Raw genomic sequence first — 15,438 nt, forward strand, 5'->3', positions numbered from 1 at the left:
CTTTCATTTGTTGATATTTAAGGGGTCTCTCAATTACACTACAAAGCAGTTGGTTTAATTTATTTAACTACCCATTCTACAAGGCTAAGCAGATGACAAATTTTATTTTTGAATTTACGAATTCAATTTCATTCCTTGACCAAAAATCAGGTATAATTTGTTTACGATTGGTAAACATTCCATTTTATGTAATAAAATTCAAGCAGCACTTGCATTTTGTGTACATGTGATATGGGTTAAGTTCTTCCCATATTTTTATGATGGTATGATGCTCAACCCCTAACGGGAGGGATTGTACTTGATTTTCATATGGTGATGCATAATTTTCAAATAGTTTAACTGAGGTCTGGAGCTGGCATGTCAGTAACTGCTAGTGGTACTTTGTTAGTTTATGTATCATTGTGATTTTGCTTAGTTTCTTTTGTTACCTATTGTGACTTCGGACTGGTCTTCTTTTAAACTGAGTTTTACTGTGCGTATTTCTATGCGATTCTTTATTCTACATTGGCTAGAGGTATAACAGGAGGAATGAGATTTCACTAAACATGTTTAACCATGACGATTTTTTTGCGCCTGTCCCAAGTCAGGAGCCTCTGGCCTATGTAAGTCTTGGATGTTTTTTAATTTTAGTTGATTTATGTGTTTTGGAGATTAGAATGTCGTCCATTTCTCTGAACTAGTACACATTTTTTTAGTGGCCAGCTGAGGACCACACCCAGATGCGTTATTTTTCTCAAAAACTTGAAGACCCATTGGTAGCCTTCCTATGTTGTCTCTTTGACATATTCACCAATTGCATTCTCAATTTTATGTATCCTAGTGCCCAAATTTAACTAGACAAAGGATATTCAGGCTAGATGGTTTCTGCTAACATATAATCATGTGTTAAATCTGTCAAAGCAAGGATCATTGTAGCATTAAGCTTATGATGCATACATATGCATTCAACTCATGTAGTGCCTATGAAAGATAGATATCTGCAGACATAACACCAGTGCCAAAGGGACAGTTTGTGAATAGAAGGGTGACAAAAAGCCATGTTATTAAATTGTTAACACCCACATGTGTCTCGCCTGTATGTAACTTCTACATAACATGTAAATTATGCAAGAAAGTTCATAAACCATGACTGAAACTACAGAGCAAAATGTTTTAATGTGGAAATAAGTGTAGATGTCAGAACTTTCCAAATTTCTTTTTAATTTATTCACAAGTTTTTTTTAACTTATTTCCTAATGCATGTTAAGCAAGACTTTGGTTAGCTTGCTTGCTTTCTTTCAATTGTCCTATCAAATTTAAATACACTAAATACAGATACAACTATGTGTATTTATACTGTTTGGAGATGGCAATCTTAATAACAAAGCTTGAGCAAAAAAGTATACAAACAAAGCAGACAACCCAACCTTACTTTTTTCTACATACATTAGGAAATGAGCTCCAAGACTGAATAGTTTTGTTTTCTTGTTAAAGATTATAAACCTCTAATTATTTATGTAGTTTTGTTGAGGTCTGATTGGTGTGTGCCTAATGTCCCTTTTCATGAACTATGACATTTCCAATATGGTACAAAATAAGATCTCATTTGTATAGATATTAGCTGTTTATTATTCAGGTACAAAATAAGATCTCATTTGTATAGATATTAGCTGTTTATTATTCAGGTACAAAATAAGATCTCATTTGTATAGATATTAGCTGTTTATTATTCAGGTACAAAATAAGATCTCATTTGTATAGATATTAGCTGTTTATTATTCAGGTGCAACATAAGATCTCATTTGTATAGATATTAGCTGTTTATTATTCAGGTACAAAATAAGATCTCATTTGTATAGATATTAGCTGTTTATTATTCAGGTACAACATAAGATCTCGTTTGTATAGATATTAGCTGTTTATTATTCAGGTACAACATAAGATTTCATTTGTATAGATATTAGCTGTTTATTATTCAGGTACAAAATAAGATCTCATTTGTATAGATATTAGCTGTTTATTATTCAGGTGCAACATATGATCTCGTTTGTATAGATATTAGCTGTTTATTATTCAGGTGCAACATAAGATCTCGTTTGTATAGATATTAGCTGTTTATTATTCAGGTACAACATAAGATCTCGTTTGTATAGATATTAGCTGTTTATTATTCAGGTACAACGTAAGATCTCGTTTGTATAGATATTAGCTGTTTATTATTCAGGTACAACATAAGATCTCATTTGTATAGATATTAGCTGTTTATTATTCAGGTGCAACATAAGATCTCATTTGTATAGATATTAGCTGTTTATTATTCAGGTACAACATAAGATCTCATTTGTATAGATATTAGCTGTTTATTATTCAGGTGCAACATAAGATCTCATTTGTATAGATATTAGCTGTTTATTATTCAGGTACAACATAAGATCTCATTTGTATAGATATTAGCTGTTTATTATTCAGGTACAACATAAGATCTCATTTGTATAGATATTAGCTGTTTATTATTCAGGTGCAACATAAGATCTCATTTGTATAGATATTAGCTGTTTATTATTCAGGTACAACATAAGATCTCGTTTGTATAGATATTAGCTGTTTATTATTCAGGTGCAACATAAGATCTCGTTTGTATAGATATTAGCTGTTTATTATTCAGGTGCAACATAAGATCTCGTTTGTATAGATATTAGCTGTTTATTATTCAGGTGCAACATAAGATCTCATTTGTATAGATATTAGCTGTTTATTATTCAGGTGCAACATAAGATCTCGTTTGTATAGATATTAGCTGTTTATTATTCAGGTGCAACATAAGATCTCGTTTGTATAGATATTAGCTGTTTATTATTCATTAAAGTAACAATGTACAAATACAAGTCTAGTTATGATTCCACAAATAACATTTTCTCAACAACACTCACATTGCATATACAAGTTCTGGTTTTGTTTACTCTATCTAAAATAAATAATAAAATAATATATGCACCTTGAAACCAATACTATGGTTTGAAGTGTTACAGTTTAAAACTTTTGCATGCTCAATTCTTTTAAGACTTGAGGATTCTTTATAAAAATTGTGAGCTACTGAAATAAGATCGTTTTTAATAGCTTTTGTTTTCTTCAATTTTCTAGTGATCTTTCTGAGATATAATTTTTCATCTAAAGCTAATTGCTTAGCTTGTGATTTTCTTAGTGGAATAGAGTGAGAACATGATGATGTTATGAGATAATTTTATTGATGCTGCCTAGGAAAAGTAGGATAAACAGATCTATAGTCTTTCAACTCCAAAGTTTCTCAGCTTCATCTCATCTTCTATGTTACAGAGAAACTCGGCCTCGTTTTCAGGACTATAGATAATCTTTAGACTAAACATCTGGTAAGAAACCAGATTTACAGAATATTTAATGTCAACAGGCCACAATTTTACAAGAACTTACTGGATCTACACATGATTGGTGAACTAAAAACTTAAGAATTATGCTAAGTTTGGTTTAAACTTCCTTCTTAGACACATAGCTTGCATACTTTTGGCCTTTTGGTTTTTATTTACTATGTATTTGGATTGTGGCCATAATTTTGTAAGTGATGATTCATGTTTGTTGATTTATAAAAGTTTCATCAACTCTGTTCACATAAAGCTGCAGGTCTGCTGCAGGTCTTCTGAAGAATATACATACAAGCAGTATAAATGAACAGTAATTAAGGTGGTAGAACACAAACTTTCAGTTACCATGAATATCTGCTTCAAAACTTTGTAATTTACAGTTGAAACAAAGCAAATTCAAGAAATAAAATTACCCAATAAACCATGAGTCACTACCAATATCTAAATAAGATTATCCCAATATAAAAATGTTGACCTTACATAAACACATGTATCAAACAAACAAATAAACACTTTAACACACATGTGTGGCATATAATCTAAGAAATCAAATCAATACATAGAAAAAACAAATAACACATAAAATAATATAAGTTCATAAAATAATCTTAAGCCTCCTAATAATTTTAACTTTTTCTATTTTTTAAAAGATGCTTTGAAAATATTTTTGGAAATCTGTGTCTAATTTTTGGCATGTTTGTGGTAGGCCTTGAATTTACAAGGCTGTGAAATAAGAATGATGAACAGGGCAAATATTTAATAACCCCTTCCAAACAAAATCAGTGGGTTTTTTTAAACTTTCAGGTTAACATAAATAAATACAGAAATGTCAATCTATTAGATTATATATAATCTTAAATAAAATAGTTATTTTCATTGAAGAAATCAAATATACATTCATTGATCTATCAAATTGTAATTAAACCTTATCTGAGATATTTATAAAAATTTATGTATTTACTTAAGGTGGTACCTAACACTACAGGGAGATGACTTGTAAAAATCAGCTAAACGTTTTAATCACGTTGTATTGTTAAGGAAGTATTATTAAAGCTTCTCAACGATCCAAATTAGTATTTGTCAAACTGCATGAAATTTTTCTATTTTTGTAATGGGTCAAAGTTAACAATTTGTAAACATTTTATGAAAATTACACGAGCAAAATCAATTTTGTTCAAGGTGTTTGGTACCACCTTAAACAGAAATTTATAAAAATTTGTATGTCACCTGGAAGGAGCTGCCACATAAACTATACTAAATTCCACAACTAAAAATTGTTTCATTAGATATTGATCAGTTTTATTATAAGTGGATCTCCACTTGACAACTTGATCCATGGCAAAAAAATATCCCAATTCAAATAAAATATTCTATAGGAATTGAAGAGAGCATGTGCAAAAGATTTACAGAAAATCATTATACATGATATCTTTCAACAATATTTTTGGAATGTTAATGGCACTGGTAATAATATTAAATATTAACATTTTTTTCTACCTCATTTCATCGTTTTTAACAATTCACAATATTTCGATGTTCCCATATCATTTTGGAAATGCAAAAATGAATCTACCTTTAAATTACCCTGTAAAGCAATTTTTAATTAGACCGTGACTTTGAAATAAAGCATAAAAACTGTAACACTGATTATCTAAGTAATATTAACATGCATACTGGTTATGATTGTAGGAACATCTGGATTTCATTTACTTCTTCACAAAAATCACAAGTAATATATATATTAGGTGTTATCAAGCTCACATCAAAACATGTGATACTTAACATAAAAGTATCTGAAATTCTTATTTTAAGCTAGATTAAAAATGGCTCCTTATAACTTTTTAAGGGGCCATTTATGGGTAGCATGTATGTTAAGTAGAATAGCCATTAACAGCATAATACTTATCATTCTCCAAGATTAATCTCAAGCTTGTCAACATTTACAAAATATAGTACTTTACCATTATAATTTGTTTAGAAAACAGATGAAAAACAATTGCTTTTCATACATCAATAGGTCCTAATGTTAAATAGTCTCAGAATGTTAACTTTGTGTTATTTAACCAATTTTAATATTCAGGCAGACAAAACCAATCATTCAGACCTCTAAACATATAACTAACATTCAATTATCAAGGGACATAACTCAATAAATCTCTTGCATGTTTGTGTCATATATATATATATATTCATACATCTATTCAAGGCTTCTGTGTAACATTGATTTTTTCAATTCTGAACACTTGAAACACCTCAACAAAACCACATATTACAATAGATCTAAACAGAACAGCAATCCAATAACAAATATTAATTTATTCATTTTTTTTGCCACCAAAAATTATACTTTTACAGAAATTTGGGAACAATAAATAATCTACAAATTATTCAATTATAATTCTTGTTGCAATTACATAAAAAAAACTAATTTAAAGCTGAAAAAACATACAAAAAAGCTATTATGCTCCTGTATTACCTACCTTTAACCACATTGCTCAAATCTATAAATCTATCTTGACAATAAAAAATAGGCAACTCTAAGGGTTGGACCAGAAATAATCACAGGTGGCTCTTATATTTTTTTTTACCATTTTACTTATAATTCTTACAAAATTCTAAGGAAAATGCAACCACCCATATTTACTGAATTTGAGTGCCATCCAACCTAACCCAAAAAAATTTGGAACAACCCTTAAAGCTAAACTCATAAATTCATACCACATATCATTTATACAGATATGTAAGGAAATTTGTTCAATGGAAGAGCATTTCCCCTTTCTTAATGAACGGAAATTTCCATAGGGCCTATAATCTAGTATTGCAGACTGATAAATGAACAATGAGTGGAATGAATGAAGTCACAATGATCATTGCATGTCCACTGTAATAGATACATCCTAGATCACTCACCATTTCAATATTTGTTTTAAATAATTTTGTTTTCAGAAGTGCCAGATTGTTTTCTACAAAACTTATTTATAAGTTAAAAAACTAAAAAACATAAATTTGATTCCAATAATTGAACAATATTAATCTCTCATCATATTTTGGCATCTATCCTATTAAAAACTGATTTGTAGAAAGTAACAATTTATATCAAAGTTTCCAGCTAATATATTTTGCATTCTAAGACACCAGTAATACAAAAATTTTACAATGATTTAAATAATAATCCCCATAAAGAATATCTAACACAACAAGTTTCTCTATCATCAACCATTGATTTTATTATAAACATGATAAAATGGATGTAAAGCTTTATTTTACAAATGAAAGATGTGATAATCTTGATGTTTTAACATCGTAAATAGTTGAATGATTTCCTCTTGATATCCTTTAATATCAAACTACTAATCTTGATCTTCATACTGATTGATAATTTTTTCATATACAAATGTACTAATCTTGATCTTCATAAATTGATAATTTTTTCATATTCTAATCTTGATCTTCATACAAATGATAATTTTTTTCCTAAACTAATCTTGAACTTCATCATTCTTTCCTGGCTTTTCGTTTCCTTGGTGATGTACGTCTGTTAGAATCTTCTGATTTTTCCTCTGTTTTTTCTTCCTCCTCTCCTTCATCATCCCCCTCTTCCTCTTGGCTGCTTTCCTGAGAAACAAAAATCATACAGAAAACTTAATTCTCATGTTTAATACATGAATCTACAGCACAGAGAATAATTTCATAGTTTCAGAAAAATTGTACAGAACCATTCACTAACACAAAACACACCCTCTTAACAAACTAAGTGGTTATCATTAGTTTCTATCTGCTATACTTCATTTTCTTTTATTGTTTTTTGAATTAAATTGTATAACATTATATCATGCCTAGGAAATTTACATCTTATACGGTATGGGTTATGTCCAGTATTTACTATTAACAGCTGTTGTTTGACATAAATGCCAAATAAAATAAATCAGTTAAATATGAAAAATACTGGCAAAATTTGACTCTCACTACTATTTAAAGATTATTGATGGTCTTTTTAATGAGAGGAAGTGTTTGAACTACAATTTCATTGAAGAGCTGAGCCCTGAGATGAGACATAATGTTTCTACAACTCCTAATTATATACATTTTCAACATACCTCTTTTACGTCTAAATCAGACTTTTTAGTTTTCTTCGCCTGATTATCTCCCTTTGGTCCAACTTCCTCTTCTTTATTTTCAGCCTCTTTATCATCTGGTGAAGGCTCGTCAGTTTTCTTACGTTGTGCTTCTAATACCTCTGGCTGTAAAGTTCAATGAAAGTTAATGTCATGAAATGAGATAAGTCAAAACAAAAAACTGAAATAAAACTACATTTGACTTGTAAACAGATAAAGCTGACACTTTCCAGAGCACTATTGTTCAACCATGATAAAGTTTGAATACTAATTACACTGTGAATTTTTAACGTGGATTGTTTGTCAAAAATATGACAGCTGTTGTCCATTCATTTGATGTGTTTTGTCATTTGATTTTGCCATGTGATTAGGGACTTTCCAAATGAATTTTCCTCAGAGTTTAGTCTTTTTATGATTTTACTTTATATTATTTTTTGCCATGGTGTTGCCTTTTTTTCGTCTTCTTCCTTTTTTATTCTGCTCTCCATCTTATACTGAACTTTATCTAAGAAATAACTCATGTTATTGTTTAAATCAAATGTTTGTGTTATTATAAATTACATGTACTGTGGATTTTTTATTTTTGAGGATTGAATAAAAGTTGCATTTTACTGGTGTTGCCAAAATCTGCATACAGGCCTGAATGATATTTAAGCTTTATATGTCAAACTTTCGAACTTGTAGTGCATCTGTACCTAAAAAATCCTTGAATAATCGGTACCCAATAAAAAATAATGAATCCACAGTATATAAAATTTTTGATGAAGATAGGTATCCAAATTTAATTTCGTGTTTTTTACTAAGAATCTATAATATTTGTATAAAGAACTATTCTATAAATAAGACCAAGATTAGGTATAAAGTCATTAAAGTAATCAACATGCTGCCATACTACCAAGGCAGGTACAATAAAATATTAAATGATCTCCTTTACGTAACTAAATGAACTTAGAATCATTCTTATATCTTCATCCCTTTCGAACCTTCTTTCTTTAATTTTACTTTGTGATGTTGAATTTGCAAAAAAATCATTAAAACTCAGAACTACATGTATTAGAATTTATTAACAACTAAAAACGTAAAATTTCCCCATCATAGTCTTAAGAAAGGAACCATTTGACAATTAATTCAACATAACCCCTAGCGTTTCTCAGAAGATGTATACCTTCTTCCTCTGATCATTGACATATGCATTCTATTACATTTATTGCTTCAAAACTATTTCTTTCAGCACACTTAGCATCAGATATCAAACCTACTCCGGGCTGTTCCAAAAATAAATGTATGGGGGAAGGGGGAAGAAAGGTACTTTTTATTTGACCCCACCATGCATACATTTTAAATTGGAGCTTTCATTTAAATGTTCAAGCAATCTTTCTTAAATAACCACCTCCCATCAAATTTTAATAAAAGCCCTTATTGCTTTATTGCATGAACCAGAGATAAAGGTAGCAAGCACACTGATTTATAAAGGAATTTTAAATGAGACTTAAGAGAATTTACAGCATAGAATAAGAACTGCACCTTGATTGGTCCACTTCTTGGACAGAGACAGATGGAGAGTAGTAAAACTGGAAGTAATAGAACAACAACATAAACAGCCCACAGCCATGGTCTATCGTCTGCTGCTCCTCGTATAGACGCCCAAAGACCCTTCTGTCAATGCAAATAACATTCAGATAAACACACATCATTGCATATATTTAATCAGACAGGTCACTTCAGAATTCAATTATAAACCATGAATTAATGGATTTCTTGTTAGGGCTATTTATACAAGTAAAAAAAAGGGTCAAATATTTTCCAGTATTCATGGCTTATAACAGGAAATTCTGAAGTCCTTTGATTTCTAAACATATAAATATTCAACATGAAAACCCAGTTCTGACTTTTGAAATTTTGTTGATAAACTCCTAAAAGGATCAATACATGGGAAAATGTCAAGGGTGGCAAACCAATCATTAGTTTCTAAGTCTGTCTGCATTTTCATGTTGACTAGAAAACTAGAGTACACACCAGAACTTTTAATACATCAATTTGACAACTGCATGTCAATTTGACTTCTCTTAAAAGAATCAAGATAAAAAGCAGTTCTTTATTCTAATGGATGTTGCTGTAAATACCAAAATAAAGACATTTTTTTTGTAGCCTTTAATTATAATTTTTAATAAAATCTAACTGCCCAAATAATTGTTCCCTTTTGTCGACATGATAAATTTGGGCTGAATTTCCTTTTAATTTATAGTGTGATTGCTAGAAAATTTTGACAAGTTATCAAAGCTTAAACAGTGTATTAAAAGTTACCCAGTGCGTACTCATATAAACAACATTCAATTTGTCCCTTACCTGCGATTTAGAAAAACAGCAATAGGCAATAATTAGGACAATGGGCAATACAACTAAGACTAGAAATACTGCCCAAAGCCAGGGTCGATCTCTTGTGGCATCTAATATAGCATCAACTACACTTCTCTGAAATAGTCACACTTAATGTAGGCTTAGGAGAAGTTAGGCAGACAACCAATCTGCACTGAATAAAGCATTGGTTGTTGAAAAAATCGTAAAGCATGCCTTAATGTGCCTCAACCAAGTCAAGAATTGTAATGGACAATTTCCAAAGTATTTATAGATTCATAATTTTGTTTATCACATTTTTTCTCATGTTTCTGGCTAATATTGCATGAACAGAGAAAATTAAGCAATAATCAATCAAATAAATGTCATGTCATGTTGTTTATAAACGTATGTTGTTTCTTGAATTATGACATTTCTACAGATTGCTTTGTATAAAGATTGCCAACTGATGTTTTATGTATTAAATTAAGAAAACATATAAAACAGGTTTGTTATTGATGGTGATAAAATATGTAATAAACAGATTATACCATTTTAAGTCTCCAACAGATTATAGCTAACGGCTATGGTTACAGTTACAATTTTTTTTTTAAATCAGCTAGCCATGGACATACGATACAGTAGCAAGGGTTCATAATATACATCAAAGTTTAAATAACAGGACTTTGTTAACAATAGGTATCCATAACTTACAGTAAATATACTGACTGAATTACATACAATGCATAAAGTCAAAGCAATGCAAAGGAAAATGAATATGATGTTCAAGTTAAATAAGGATAAGTTACTTCCCTTATCAATTATCAATCAATGACAGTAATTGGTATTAGGTTGAGATGTATTTCTGGATTTTTTTTAAATTTCTTGTTATATTTTATTTTTTTAAGGTTGGAAAACGATTGAAATGATATGAATTTTTTTTTTTTATCTATAAAACGCCAAAATCAAGCAAAATATCTCAAAACATAAGAGGATATAAAATTTGGACTTTGTGTGACCAATTTTAAGTATAATCTGTATCGTATGCCTTTCAATGTAACAAAATCAATTTCTATATTGTAAGAGTTAAAAGGTTTGGCAAGTAATTTACCCCTCCAGAGACGACTTTCTCTTGTGCAGATTTAATCTCCCAGGTTTGTGCTGTGTAGGAGCTGGAGACGGCTTTGTCATCTGTGATCAGGAAATTATCAAACACAATATCATCTGTCATCGACCATAACTCTAATCCTAAAGCATGCTGAAAAATAAACAATTACATGTTAGGTTACTATGAAATCAAATGCATTAACAATCTATTCTTTTAAGGTCAAACCATGTGTATTATGGTGAAATTCTTTAAATGGTAAGAGCTGTTTTTCTTGTTTTTTACATTAATATTTCCTTTTCGTGTTAACTGAAATAAAATACTTTCGGGCAAAATAAAGTTTAACTTATAATTGAAACACATTTTTTTCTTTTCTTTCTATTTTCCAAGAGTTGCCTCCTTTCTAGGATAAAATTCAATATTTGTCTCAACAATGACTGGATTTAGCATGTAATAAGAAAAAAATCTGTAGACATTTCACAAAAAATCTTAAGTGTAAAATGTATCGCAAGTCTAAAATATTCCTTAACAATTCAACTAAACATTCTTATCGTAAGATTAAATTTACACTTAAGATTTTTTGTGAAAAGGGCTACAGACCCAAAAAAATATGCTGCATTAAATATCTCTACAGTATTCTCTTGCAGAACTCTGGCAAGGCTTATAACTGTCCTGAATTAGTATATAAATAATTAATAGTTTATTTTTATTCCCATATTAAACATGTATTCACAGCATTGAAAACTGTGGTTGTAGCTTAACAAACAATATCAAAGCATTACTTACAATAGGGGTCATTTTATAAGGTTCTAAATCTTCAAAGAAGTCAGGATTGGTGATCTTTCTTGGAGCCCATATTCCCTGAAATAAAATAATACATGCTAATGATGAATCTTATATCGCACATTCTAGATCACTCAGTTAAAATGATTTGAAAAGTTTCTGACGTACAGACAACACATCGAAGTGTCACACTGTAAATATGATTAATGGAGATTGTGTTTTTCACTTCAATGAGACAGCAACCTATAGATAAAGAGAAGTTTGGTTGTTTCCTCAGATTTGTCATTCTGGGGTAGATAAAGACAATATAGTGCTTCCAGAATCCAACTTATAGCATACTCTGTTTAGAATGAAGATGCTCTTTCTTATAAATAGAACTTAACCACTGATTTCCTTGATATCAGATGCAAATATAGACGTAGTATTATATATTAAAGATATACATGTAATTCACTTCAATTATCATTGTTATTTTGAAATGCCAAATGATCTAAACAATCCATGTCTGGACCAGCCTAAATGTTTACAGCCTCACAAACCTGGTCTAAACCTATATCTAACCACACTACAAACCTTATAATCAGGGTTGTCAATCATTGCTGGCCTCCATTTTCCTTTATATTTGGGGTTTTTAACTTGTGGTCTCTCCCATTTCCCACAACCAACTGCGTCTTTACATTTTGTATTATCTATAAAAAAAACAAATAAAATTAGTTTTCTATCGTTCTTTCCTTGACAGTGTGTTTCATTTAAACTCATGCACTAGTTTAGAAAAATGAGATGGCAACTACTGTGAATTCATTTATTTTCGTGGGTACCAATGTTCATGGATTAAGGAAAACTTGCGTTTTTGTGGATATTAGATTTCATGGACAATCACTGAATAAAAAGCCTACATAGATTTTTTATTCAATGACCATTTGAATTCATGGTTCTCCTGTAGCAAGGAAATCCACAAAAATGTATATCCAACAAATAATAATGAATCCTCAGTAGTTAACCAGTTTATAGATGTATGTGTGGATGCTATGTGTTATTGTCCATACTAACAAAATAGTTCCTAGGGTAGCAAGGAAGGTTATATTTTTACATTTTAATGTGCCTACAAATATTATTATCTTTGTACTACTGAATTCACAAATTTCTGGTCATGATAATCACCTATGATCTTTTATTTCACCTGACAAACTTTGGGTTTTTTGCTAATTTTCTTTGTTAGGTATGAACAAATATAGAATTAAAAGTTAACTAAGGCAATTGTATAAGACTAATGTGTACTGACCTATTTGTGGAGGCTCCCATTCACCATCCATATCTTCATCCCTGAAAATACAAATTGTTTATAATATAGATATAAGAAGATGTGGTATGAGTGCCAATTAGGCAACACTCCATCCAAGCCATAATTTTTAAAAAGTCAATACTTTTTGAATACATACATTTTATATAAAAAATAAATTTGTGCTACAATCCTATGAAAAAAAAGAAATGGAAGAGAATAAAAACAAGAGGCTCTCAAGAGCCTGAATCGCTCACCTGGTAAACAATGCCTTATTGAACATATTGAACCATGCCAGGCAAACATGCACAGCTAACAATTCTTCAATATTACAAATATATATGACTTACTGTTTATAAATAAAGAAAATGAGACCAAAACACAAACACTTAAAACTTAGCAATGGACTGTGAAAATGAGGTCAAGTTCAAATAAAACCTGCGTAACCGACATATAGATCATAAAATATTTTCATACACCAAATATAGTTGACCTAATGCATAAAGTATTAAAAAAAATAGACCAAAACTAAAAAAGTTAACTTTGACCACTGAATTATGAAAATGAGGTCAAGGTTAGATGACACCTGTCAGCTAGACATGTACACCTTACAATCATTCTATACACCAATTTTAGTAGACCTATTGCATATAGTATAAAAAAAACAGACCAAAACACAAAAACTTAACTATAACCACTGAACCATGAAAATGAGGTCAAGGTGAGATGACACCTGCCAGTTGGACATGTACACTTTACAGTTCTTCTATACACCAAATCTACTAGACTTATTGCTTATAGTATCTGAGATATGGACTTGACCACGAAAATTTAACGTTGTTCACTGATCCATGAAATGAGGTCGAGGTCAAGTGAAAACTGTCCGACAGGCATGAGGACCTTGCAAGGAACGCACGTACCAAATATAGTTATTCAATTCTGCCGCCGGATCACTATCCCTATATCAAGCTAACTGCAACAAAAGTTGCAGGCTCGACAAAAATGATCAAGACAATTTTTTTAACTAATCATTTATTAAGAGAAAAAACTTGCATACATGTACTTTATACTATACATCTTTTTCTAAAATAAAATTTTACCCTGCTAGGTAGAGAATAGGTAGGTAGATTATGTTGGACATTGTTAAACTTTGAACCCCTTAACTAAGAAACATTGACTATGAAGATTACCTCAGTACCATAGTATTAGTGTGTTAAAATATGGCCACAATAAAAAATCCTCAATTCAGTTGAAGTTTGGTTGAATTTGGTTGAGTAGTTTTAGAGGAGAAGATTTTTTAAAGTTAGCAAATATGATGAACAAATTGTGAAAAAATTGTCATTAAAGGACAATAACCCCTTAAGGGGTCAATTGACAATTTTGGTCATATTTAACTTATTTGTAGATCTTACTTTGCTGATCATTTTTGCTGTTTACAGTTTATCTTTATCTATAATGATATTCAAGATAATGACCAAAAACTGCAAAATTTCCTTAAAATTACCAATTAAGTGGCAGCAACCCAACAATGGTTTGTTTGATTCGTCTGAAAATTTCAGGGCTGATAGATCTTGACCTAATGAACATTTTTACCATGTCAGATTTGCTCTAAATGCTTTCGTTTTTGAGATATAAGCCAAAAACTGCATTTGACCCCTATGTTCTATTTAAAGTAAGGGCGGCCATGTTTTTTGACGGATCAAAAATCGAAGCACACACTTTGTGCAGGATAATCTAAGGAACTATCATGCTAAGTTTCATCCAAATCCATTCAATAGTTTCAGAGGAGAAGATTTTTTAAAGTTAGCAAATATGATGAACAAATTGTGAAAAATTGTCATTAAAGGACATTTTCCCCTTAAGGGGTCAATTGACAATTTTGGTCATATTAACCTATTTGTAGATCTTACTTTGCTGATCATTTTTGCTGTTTACAGTTTATCTTCATCTATAATAATATTCAAGATAATGACCAAAAACTGCAAAATTTCCTTAAAATTACCAATTAAGTGGCAGCAACCCAACAATGGTTTGTTTGATTCATCTGAAAATTTCTGGGCTGATAGATCTTGACCTAATGAACATTTTTACCCCATGTCAGATTTGCTCTAAATGCTTCCGTTTTTGAGATATAAGCCAAAAACTGCATTTGACCCCTATGTTCTATTTTAAGTAACGGCGGCCATGTTTTTTGACGGATCAAAAATCGAAGCACACACTTTGTGCAGGATAATCTAAGGAACAATCATTTTAAGTTTCATTCAAATCCATTCAGTAGTTTTAAAGGAGAAGATGTTTGAAAAATTGTTAACGACGACGACGACGACGGACGCCAAGTGATGAGAAAAGCTCACATGGCCTTTTAGGCCAGGTGAGCTAATAATATCATTTATAGAAACAAATACTTCAGGACAACAAATGGCCTTTATTACTGTGTTCTGGTCCTAA

At 30.5% G+C, this 15,438-nt stretch overlaps 1 protein-coding gene across 2 annotated transcripts in view; it reads right to left on the reverse strand.

Annotated features, from left to right (window-relative positions):
- Positions 1-2,809: 2,809 nt before the first annotated feature.
- The window catches only part of LOC143042886 (calnexin-like), a 35,437-nt gene continuing 22,808 nt past the window's right edge, over positions 2,810-15,438 (reverse strand). The window contains exons 15-21 of one of the 2 annotated variants that reach the window (XM_076215383.1): positions 12,994-13,034; positions 12,285-12,400; positions 11,715-11,789; positions 10,935-11,081; positions 9,014-9,145; positions 7,472-7,615; positions 2,810-6,989 (exon numbers count right to left, since the gene is read on the reverse strand). In XM_076215383.1, coding sequence (XP_076071498.1) covers positions 6,870-6,989; positions 7,472-7,615; positions 9,014-9,145; positions 10,935-11,081; positions 11,715-11,789; positions 12,285-12,400; positions 12,994-13,034 — 775 coding nt within the window. In that variant the 3' untranslated portion in view covers positions 2,810-6,869. Of the gene's footprint in view, positions 6,990-7,471; positions 7,616-9,013; positions 9,146-9,835; positions 9,962-10,934; positions 11,082-11,714; positions 11,790-12,284; positions 12,401-12,993; positions 13,035-15,438 lie in introns of both variants that reach the window. The other variant, XM_076215384.1, reaches the window with a different exon arrangement.

This window comes from Mytilus galloprovincialis, chromosome 8 (genome assembly GCF_965363235.1).
Source record: "Mytilus galloprovincialis chromosome 8, xbMytGall1.hap1.1, whole genome shotgun sequence".
Lineage (NCBI taxonomy): Eukaryota > Metazoa > Mollusca > Bivalvia > Mytilida > Mytilidae > Mytilus > Mytilus galloprovincialis.